Source organism: Pteropus medius, unplaced genomic scaffold (assembly GCF_902729225.1).
Source record: "Pteropus medius unplaced genomic scaffold, Ma_sr-lr_union100, whole genome shotgun sequence".
NCBI lineage: Eukaryota > Metazoa > Chordata > Mammalia > Chiroptera > Pteropodidae > Pteropus > Pteropus medius.
Window position 1 is genome coordinate 1,505,405 of NW_024354886.1, and position 10,498 is coordinate 1,515,902.

Here is a 10,498-nt window from a genome sequence, read left to right on the forward strand (position 1 = left end):
ACCATTCTTTTGTCGTCTACCCACGGCCCCGAGTCACACTCATGTTACAGGTGAGTCTCTTTTTTGTCTCAGGTCTCTTTGACAGCAGAGTGGAGCTCGTTCATGCAACCTCACCCACAAGACCAATCTCTTTCAGAAGATATTTCTTTAGATACCTCTCTTTCGTTCTTATTTTTATACAAAGACCAAACTGAAATAACATTTTAAATCTTGTTGTTCATTTTGCAGAGAACAAAATGAGGATAGATGGATCGATTCGGTGGAGGAAAAAAAAATTACTCTGCCTCTCCCCCACTTCAGTTGGCTTAACCATCTTGTCCCCCGTTATTTGCTCTTTTATGCTCACCAGGTCTCCGTCACTCAAGTGCAGCAAACTATGTAATTAGCGAAGAGTAACAATTTTCCCGAGAAAATGCTTATGCGTTTATGGACGTTCGGCGGCGCAAAATGTCTAAGGAAACCATTTAATGGGCCCAGTGAAAGCAAGCGGAACTGGGCCCTAGCCATCTCTGCAAAACTAAGGATGGCTGAGAAGTACTCACTGTAAAAAGAAGACTATTTTGAAGCACTTCTTGGGTGTCGGGTCCTCACTCCCGGGCGGGGGGAGGGCCTCTGCACGTATCTCCTCTGTGTTGACACAGAGCAAAATAATCAGCTACAGTAAAAAATTCCCCAGAGATAGTCAGTGGCTTTCAACAGCCTGATCTATACCCTTGCTAGATTCACATCTTTTCTACCTCTTTCCCAATTTTCCATAAGATATTCGAGTTATTAGAGAATATTAAACCTAATTGTTATTCTCTAAAAATCTACCATGATATCCTTGGGTTTAGATTATGCGGTTTGCCTTAAATTGTTTTAGCAACTGGACGGGAATATGAATAAAATGTGCGTTTTATTTTGGGACAAGCAGTTGGGTTTGCTATAATGTGTTTTACTTCCTCTGTGCCTACCCAGAGTGGCAGAGGGGGTCCAAATTCTAGCCTCAGTTCAGGGGAACGTTTCTTTCCAGAGAGTGCCATCTCTTCCTTTAGTGTGCCTGTTGCCAAGGGAAATACCAAAACACTTGGGCCAAGGGCTAGGTTACCTTATTTTTCAAACTGCCCTGGAGAGCTCTGTGGCTTTGACATTGAATCAATATCAGGAGCACATCGGAGACCACTGCTATGATTTGCATTTCCTATGATATTTTTCTACCGTTTGAAAGTACACTAGATAATGGTGGCCTTCCCTCCAGACACCTCACCTGGGTTACTGCTTGGCCATTGTGTTTTGTTTATTATTGACATCTCTGATCAGGGTGACAGAAAGATGAGAGGGGAGCAAGACAACTTGAAACGCCTCCTTCCTTCAGAACGGACAAAGGGAATGATGCTTGCAAATTTAGCTGGGGGCAGGCAATCGGATTCTAGATGGGAAGATCAGTAGAGACACTTCTTCACTTTCTTTAAGCTGCATGAGCATTCAGTGCAGGACCCCATCTGTTTTGTTAAATCGACAATTTCCTTTAGCAGGAAATAAAGGTTCAAACCAAGTTTCAGACTAGCTACAGAGTAAGAAATAGCTTCACTTTTTAAAGACTTTGCTCTTTAAGGCATTCAGCATGTAACCTAATTTCACTTGATGGAGTTTGTTTTTCCTTTTCCATTTGCTGCCCAGAAATGTGTGCTTCATTATCTCCTGCAGAGAGTTGGGTTTGGGAGGGAAGAACTGGAGACTCAGAGCTCTCTGGGCCTCAAAAACATTTAAAAGAATAAAATAAAATAATGTTAAATGAAATTAAAATGAATGATAAGAGCAGTCATCCAAGTGGATTCTCTGCCTCACATACTTTACACCACACAGCTATAGATCTTAGGGGTTCTGCCTGGAACTCTCCAGTTTTCATTTCACAAGCATAGAGAGAAGACCAAACTCAAATGAACAAGCAAACGGTTAACACATTTGCACAGACACGAACATGGGTAGATTTTATTGAAGGGAAAGTGGTTTTCGTTTGAAAGGAACGTTCGCATCTACTAGACTCCTACTAGATGCAACAGATGAATACTTTTAGATTTTTTGAAGTTCAAACCTTCCATATTGTTCTGACAGAAAGATAAGAATTTATCTAAAAAATAATTATAATGGAATATGATTGCCTAAAATAAAAAACATTGCTTTAGAATTGTCTTTTTTGAACACTGATATGAGGGCAAACACACACACATGCGCACGATTATAGAATATTACCTTTTTAATTTAGAAAGAGTAATCAAGCGATTACCAGGGTCAAAAGACACACATCTTTGAGTCTCTCAATGTCACCGGCCATTAACATGGCTCCTGGTGCCCCCAGCCAGTGGAAATGAATTTACTTGATGTCACACAAAAGGGCCACTCCTCTCAGGATCCAGTGATCTGGGGACAAGACTGTGCGCAAATACACCACGGTGATGAAGGTCAAGTCAGTTCGCCGCGGCTTCTTGTAAACAGGACACACGTACAGCTTGGGGTCCTTGGGCGCAGTGGAATTAATGGCGAAGATGTGCAGCACAGGCAGCTGCATGAAGAGCACCTTGGGGGTGGATTCTGTGAGCTTCCCATTCCGTCTGTCCCAGGCTGCTCCATCCATGTAGAGCCCATAAATATACACGCCTTCCTAGAACAGCCAAGCAGAAGGTAATAATTTTTTTAAAAAATCAGGTGCTGTGAGATGGGCATCCATTACTGTAATAAAGGTTGTCAGTATGGAAAGAAAACATACACCAGTCTTAAGATGCTACAAAAGACAAAAACACTGCTGGGCACACTGCATTAGTGAAATAGTGAGCCCAGTTCTCCCCTGTGGCCTATCTTGAGGTGATGAGCGCTGAAGAAATGTTCCTATTATTGATTATTTGAGCGTGGGGGTGGCCTGCCTGGGACAACAGATTTGCCGGCAGTGCCAAATCACCTCTGCAGGAAGCTAAAAGTCTCCCAAGAGGCCTGGTCTGAGTTCGTGCAGGGCGGGAGCATGGAACAGGATTTGGAACTGGGTGCCACGTGGTATGTCTGCCTGCGCTGGCTAAGCCAACCTATAACTCTAACCTCATCTCTGTCATAGGATGAAGTGAGGTGTGTGCTTCCTGGCCTGGTGAGCAAGAGAGTCAGACTCCCCCCGCCCCCATCCCAGAAGCTGGACATGGTAGATTGAGAGTGAATATGATGGGCAGGAAGGGGAGAGTTGGTTTAGCATTGACTGACCATTGCCCCGTGTCTTTCTCTCTCTCTCACACAATAAGACCTGCCCCGGAGGTCTTCATCATTATATCGGGAGACAACACACACACACACACACACACACACACACACACACACACACACATTTAAAAAGACATGAATGTAACACCAGCACACACTCGTTAGAGGGGTTTCCTGGTGAAAAGCACTGGGGCTGATGGCAGTGCTTTCTGAAGTGAAAGCCCACTATGGGCTGTGGTGTCCTGGGCCTTTGCAGGGAGTATGGCCTTGAAGGGTGGGCTGCATTTGGAAAGACAGAGGAGAGAGAGGGTGGATATCCCAGGTAGGAGCAGTACTACAAGTAAGCCAGGTTGGTGGGAAAGCCCACCCTGAATTTTATTCAGAAGAGGGTGAAAAAAATGGTGAAAAATAAGTTAGGGCTTGAGCAGGGAAGTCTAGATGCCAAGCTGAAGAGTTTGAACTTGATCTTGCAGGCAGAGGGGAGCCACAGAACATACATGCAGTAAGACAAGAGAGGCTAAAGGGAATCACGGGAGAGATTACAATAATCACATAAGCTTATAAAATATATTTATGTAGAAGGTGGTGACCATTTTTTCATTTCCAGTAAGGACTGAGAGATAAGGGGAAGCAAATGTAGATTATAATAAAAGAGAGGAAGATTAGTTGCAAAGTGTTTTCTAACAGGTCGAGGACTGTATGTTTTGAACCAAAAACTGAGGTACATGATATGACAATAAAACCGCAGGCAATCCCAGAAAATCAGGACATATGATCACCATCACTAGTTCCTGGATGACAATTACTACATGAACAATACAGCCACTTAGGTACCACCTGACAGTAAATTGCATCCCTTCTAGACTCCTGTCCTCAGAATTTTATAAAGTCATAGTTAGAAGGTATAGTGGATTGAATAGTGTCACCCTAAAATTCATGTCCTCCTAGAACCTTAGAACATGACTCTTTGGAAACAGGGTCATTGCAGAGGTAATTAGTTGAAGTCATACTGGACTAGGCTGGGACCAAATTCCGATCTGGCCACTGTTTTTCCAAGAAGAGGAGAGGACACACAGAGATACGCACAGGGAGAATGCCATGTGACAATGGAAGCAGAGATTGGAGTGATGCACCTACAAGTCAGAAAATGCCAAGGACTGCTGGCAACCACCAGAAGCGAGGAAGGGCGGGGAACAGATTCTCCCTCAGAGACCCCAGAAGGAACCAACTCTGCCAATACCTCCATTTCGGACTTCTGGCCTCCTGAACGGCAAGAGAATAAACTATTGTTTTAAGCCACCCAGTCTGTGATACTTCGTTACAACAGCCTCAGGAAACTAACACAGATCATGGCACCCAGAAATGGGGTGTTGTTGTAACAGATACCTAAGAATGTGGAAGTGACTTTGGAATTGCATAATGGGAAGAAGATGAAAGAATTTTGAGGCACGTGATTTTTAGAAAGCCTAGATTATTGGCGGAAATACAGAGATTGATTCTGGCGAGATCTCAGACGGAAGTAAGGACCATGCTACTGGAAACTGGAGGAAAGGTGATCTTTGTTATAAAGTGGTGGAATGGACCGGAACTCGGAAATCATGTAGTTCATTCCCTTACTTGACAATTGAGGGAATGAAAGTCTGAGAACTAGAAGAAGGGACTAAGATTTATTGAGTGTGTATGTGGGGTCCGGCACCAAGCCTAAATGATCCCATTTAATTCTCGCAACCACCTTCAATATAAGGAATATAGTCAATAATATTGTAATAACTATATGTAGTGTCCAATGGGTACTATATTTATCAGGGCGATCACTTTGTAAATTATATAAATGTCTAATCACTACACCTGAAACTAATATATTGTATGCCAACTGTAACAAAAAAAATTTTTTTAATTATTTTTTAAAAAGTTAAAGAATTTGCCCGAGTTCATAAAGCAGGTAAGTGTCCAAACAGTGGCTCCCACTGGTGTCTGCTCATCTCGAGCAACCCCACTTCCCTATCGCGGCCAGGGTCCTACAGCTATCAAGACACGCAGCTAGAACTGGTTCCAGCACTCGGGACTGCTACTCCTGTTAGTCTCTAATGGTCCCCTCGACGCTCATCCATTCTGTGAGTAGCCCACAGCAGGAGCTGGAGATGTGTGGAAAATCCTTTTTAGCAAACATGAGCGTAATTTGTAATTATAAAGAAATGCAGCCTGGGGAGTTCCCAGTGCTTGTCATTAATTCCCACTCCAACAAATGGAGGAGGCTTTGACTCTGAGGTCTTCCGGTTACCACTGAGGAAACCATGGCTGCAAAGCCAGTGGGCTGAACTGAGGCACTCATAGGTCAGCTTGAAGGAGAACTTGAACTTTCAGCCTCGGCTTCCGCACTGTCCCTACCATTGCCCAGTGGTGCCTACCGTAGGGGGTGACGTGATCTCCTCCTTGGTCTGCCGCAGAACTTCATTGTGGATGGTCACCGAGTCCAGGGCCCAGCCTTTGTGGGCCCGGGTCACTTCTTGCCTCATTGCAGTGAGGAAGCCTTAAAAAAAAAGAAAGAAAGACATTATTTCACTTTAGAAATAAGAAGGGATCGGTGCTACTTCCTTTTTGCTTATCAACCTCCAAAGGCATGCCCATCTGAGAGGAGTTGAGATAAAACCCCAGAGGGGACATTTCTTTCAGTGTTTTGTTTCTATGGGGACCTGCAATGAGCTAAATATTTCTCATCAGCTGCCAGCAGGAAAGCAGCATCCTCTCTGCCTCAGACAGAGCCTTGGTTTGAAATTCTCCTAGGATTTCAACCACTCAAGTCCTATAAGGGTTGTAACCCAGTCTTAGCTCATAGCCTCTATGTGAAGATACAATATCTAGGAATAAGACTGGAATGATAAAATATTCTGAGAACAGCATTCCAATTAAAAATGGAATCAAACTGTTATCAAGCTTCTATTTGCTATAATAGAACAATTTCATTTAGTCTAAGGAAATAAGGGATGATGCCAAAATAGAAAACCCGACTTTCAATTTGATCAAACAAAGCAATCAAACCGGAAAGGAAAGCTGCACGGTTTAATATGCATAATACAGTTATTTTAAGACAATACATGGTTCCACGTATCGTGGCCTTTCTTTAAACTTAATATTTGCAAATCATGCCATTAAATTCAACAAGAGAAGCCTTTCTTGGAGGGTAGCATTTGATATTAGAAACTATACCCTAAACTTCAAAATGGACTTCAAAATCTTAGGAAAATTTATCTGTGACTTAAACATTACATTTAGGCCTCCACATTAATATTGAACATCATGCCATGTCGAGTTACAAGGCATAACTATGGGTGCCGAGTTAATATCCTTTGGAATTGGAAGGAAAGAATAGGCCTCTAGCCTGGCTTAGTGAGAAGGTCAATCTTTCCCATTGCCAAGACCCCCCCTGGTTATTAGACGCTTGGGGAGGCATTCATCCATTCATTCATTCATTTGTTAAATCTCTTGGGAGTGGCTACCATGTGCCAGGAACTACTCCAGGTAGGATGACCACAAAGAGGAAGGGGCCATCCGCGGACCTGGCATTCAAAGAGCTCAGTCTAGAGGGAATGTGGAGGAAGGCAGGAAGTATAAAACACAATGTCAGCATAAAGAAAGATGTGAACAAAGTGAATTACTCAAGAATTGAGAAAATGAAATTGAAGGTGATGCTCGGAAGATATGTAGGAGTTTTCCAGATGGGACAGTTTCTGTTGGAGGAGTAGTGTGTGCGAAGGCATGGAGGTCTAGGCTAAAGGTGAGGCAGTAATGGAGTTTAGAACAAAGAGAGGTGGGATTTTTCAGCGTCAGAATTTGGACTTGACTTTGTGGATGGTGGGAAGCCACTGAATATTTGAAGTACGCAAATGATTTGGTTCTATTTGCATCTCATAAGGTTTACCACAGAGCTCACCAAAACAGGATTTCGGTGCTAAAGGAGAGTCCTTGAATTAATCCACATGAGAAGTTGGACAATCAACCAGAGCAGATGATTGAGGGACTTTTATGGATGATTCTTATAAAGCTACAGTTTCTTAAAACCAAGAGTGCCTAGTAGGAAAGGATGATTTTGTGATATAAAAATTTAACTGCAGGAAACAAAGTAGAAGTTTGCCTGGCAGCAGTTGCTGGTCAGTATCCATCCTTACTCTATGCGTGGGGTCACTCAAGATGATTCGATCAGCGTGTGATTATGGGGACTTCCATTTTAAATACTGGAGACCCCATACTTTATTAGTAAAATAAACATTTAGTGTGTTTGCCAGTAAATGGTATATATGACCACAACAATAAAATCCAATTCTTCCTTCTATGTCACTTTATGAAAATGTCATTTTTGTCATTCAACATTAAGCATGCGTCCACGTGGGGTATTAGACACTGCATATCCAAGTAGAGTACTTAGTATTAAACTGACCCTATTTTATGATATTTTAAAATTTACCACCGATCTATGAGTCTACAATGGCATAACGCACAGGACATGAATTCTGGTCTTAACCATCCATCTGCACAAGTTAAATAATTGAAAATTTCTATAACATTTTAAATTCCAACTAAATCGCGAATTTAACCTCACTCCATGTGGCACTCAGCACAATGCCATAGGTGCCAGGTGAAGAATGAACAGGATTCTTTTTTTATGTAACATACTTCTGACGAAGTCTTCAGTCATTGTCAGAGAGCTCTGAAAATCTCTAGTGCAATTAAGGAGAAAACCTCTCCTATCTTCTCCCTCCTGGGGAATACATGTGAGGTTATCTAGCTGACTTCAACAATAAGCCTCCTAAAGTTTAGGAAGCACTTTTAGTGTGCCAGTTGACAGAATCTAGAATACACAGTACCTTGAACTATTAAGAAAGGAAAATGTTAAATAAATGTATTTGAGGCCTGAGAATGGAGGGGAGGGAACTGTTCCATGGGTGATTGATTCCCACTCAGAAACATGGAGAAGATACATATATTTTTTTTCAAGTCTTGAAAGTTTTGATTTGGCTTTTTGATCAAAAGTGGATTCCCTGAATTGTTCATTTTTGAATTTAAAAAATGAATGACCGTCTTTCCCATGGACTGGTAGCAAGTCTAGTGGAATCAAAATCTGTGTTTTCTGAAGTCTCTATAATAGAGACTTGATGTTTTAATAAAAGCTTGAAAAGCAGTACGTTTTGTCTTGACACCAATTTAGTTTTAGTAATTCTTAAACCAAATTTCAATCATCAGTGAGGGAAAAGTGATTCATACATTCACATGTCTGACTCTGAAGTAAGAAGTAAAAAGCTGGGGGAAGTCTTCAATAATAATAATCTATTCTTCCCAAGAGTTAACCACCCACATAAAAATGAGTGATTTGACTATTGAAACAACTGAGTTACACGTAGTCTAAGTGAGACACTTTAAAAAAATGTTTTCCCTTCGAGCTCATATAGCATAATGATTTTTTAAAACACTTGTCAAGCTTGTTCTTTAAAAAAAAATTCATCTTTAAGCTAAGAGTATACTTTGGAAACTCAGGTCTAAAGTAACACTTGTTATGTCTTAATTCCTATAACAGCAGTAACCCAACATTTCAGCAAACTAATTACTACAGTTTGACTCACACAATCAGCTGGCATAAAGAAAGCTGTAGAGTGTTTCAAGTATCATTTCAAACAAGGTCTTCGAGAAAACGAAAGAAGTAACTAATCAGGAAGATTGTTCTCGATTTTATAAGGAGTTGGTTGGTCCTCTGTAATGATGGTTCTATAGGCAACACCTTTGTTTCCCTTTAAAAAATGAACCGATCCTTATGTAATGGGTCTTAGGTTGTGCAGTATTTCCTGTCTTATCAGTTACTAAGCCTCCCAGTACTGTCTTTGAAAATGAAGAGAAATGATGTTCCTGCTACAAGTTTATGACAGGCAGTCTTTCTCTCAAATGAGAAGCAAATAGAGTTCATTGCAAGTTAAACAAAAGGTCAGAAATCATTAAACAAAGATGGGGTTGATCCACCCAGTTGAATAAAAATGCACTGGGCATCTTTCCTGATGTTTTGCTAGATGCTGTAAGGCAGGGATCTCGAAATTGATTAAACATTAAAAATACCTGGGCAGACTTTAAGACTCCTGATTCCCAGGCCACAGCCCAGATCAATAAAACCACAGTCTCTAGAGGTGGGACCCAGGCACTGTTTCAAGGCAGAATTGTTTCAAACTTTAATGTTCATAGGTATCACCTGGGGATGGAGCTCTTATTACAATGTGGGTTCCGACTGGGTAGGTGAGTCACGGGTGGGGCCTGAGATTCTGAGTTTTAATCAAACTCCCAGGTGATGCCATTGTTGCTGCTGCTGATGCTACTGCTGGACCACATAACTGGGCAGCAGAATCTAATGCCAAGGTTCTGCACACATTACAATGGCCAAGAGAGCTTTTAAGAAAATTAACTGTACAGACTTCAGAGCCCTCCTTCCCAGAGGTTCTGCTGTCATTGGTCTGAGGCCCCAGGCATTAGCATGTATTTAAGGCTTCTGTGTAGGTAGAGCTGAGAATCATGCCCTGTAAAAAGAGATGCCACTGACGGGTCACTGACCCACATTTGTTTTAAGAACAAATTTGGCAAGTGGGAAGAGAAATGCCTCATGACACCAGCAAAATATTAGGAAGGCTGTCGGTAGTACTAGCTGACTCTTTCCAGGGTCCCCTGAGATGCATATGTTCTCTGAAAATGTCATTAATCCAGGACACAGTTGGCTCCAGCAAAACTAGAGTTTAAGTGGGAGGGCTGAGGCTAATTCTCTTGGCCAGGTTGGGATCAGCTGAGCCCACCGAGTCTCACACGCCAAACTGTAGTTCCCCACACTGCTCTGTCTTCTCTGTGTGCTACTTTATGCTTCCTTTCCCTCGACCTAACCTTGCACTTCTCCCCTCCCTCCCAAACCTTTCCACTGTGTCCCCTGGTGTGGTTCTGTGGTGAACAAGCTCTTCGGTATTTTCTACCTCTTCACAGAACCTCTCTCCCTCTTCTTGCTTTAGAGTCCAGCTCAACTCTGAAGACACTGTCCTTCCCTACTGTTCATCCACCCTTTATGAGAATGTCCACTGCCTTGAGAACATGCCCCACTCCTCACTGTTCCTGCCAAATGCCCATTTACACCTATGCACAGAGCAGGTTGTCATCATCAGGGTTTCTTCGGTATCCCACCCAGCATCTTGACCTCTCAGTACCCTGACCTCATCATTTCTGAAGACCTAACCCTATCCTTTTTCTTCACTTCCTTTCC

The 10,498-nt window shown here is 42.2% G+C and overlaps 1 protein-coding gene across 2 annotated transcripts in view; it reads right to left on the reverse strand.

Annotated features, from left to right (window-relative positions):
• Nucleotides 1–1,958: 1,958 nt before the first annotated feature.
• DNAH8 (dynein axonemal heavy chain 8) overlaps nucleotides 1,959–10,498 on the reverse strand; it is a 310,080-nt gene continuing 301,540 nt past the window's right edge. For both annotated transcript variants that reach the window (XM_039856088.1, XM_039856089.1), the window contains 2 exons: nucleotides 5,631–5,752; nucleotides 1,959–2,641 (listed from right to left, as the gene is read on the reverse strand). In XM_039856088.1, the coding sequence (XP_039712022.1) occupies nucleotides 2,354–2,641; nucleotides 5,631–5,752 (410 nt within the window). In that variant the 3' untranslated portion in view covers nucleotides 1,959–2,353. The remainder of the gene's footprint in view (nucleotides 2,642–5,630; nucleotides 5,753–10,498) is intronic.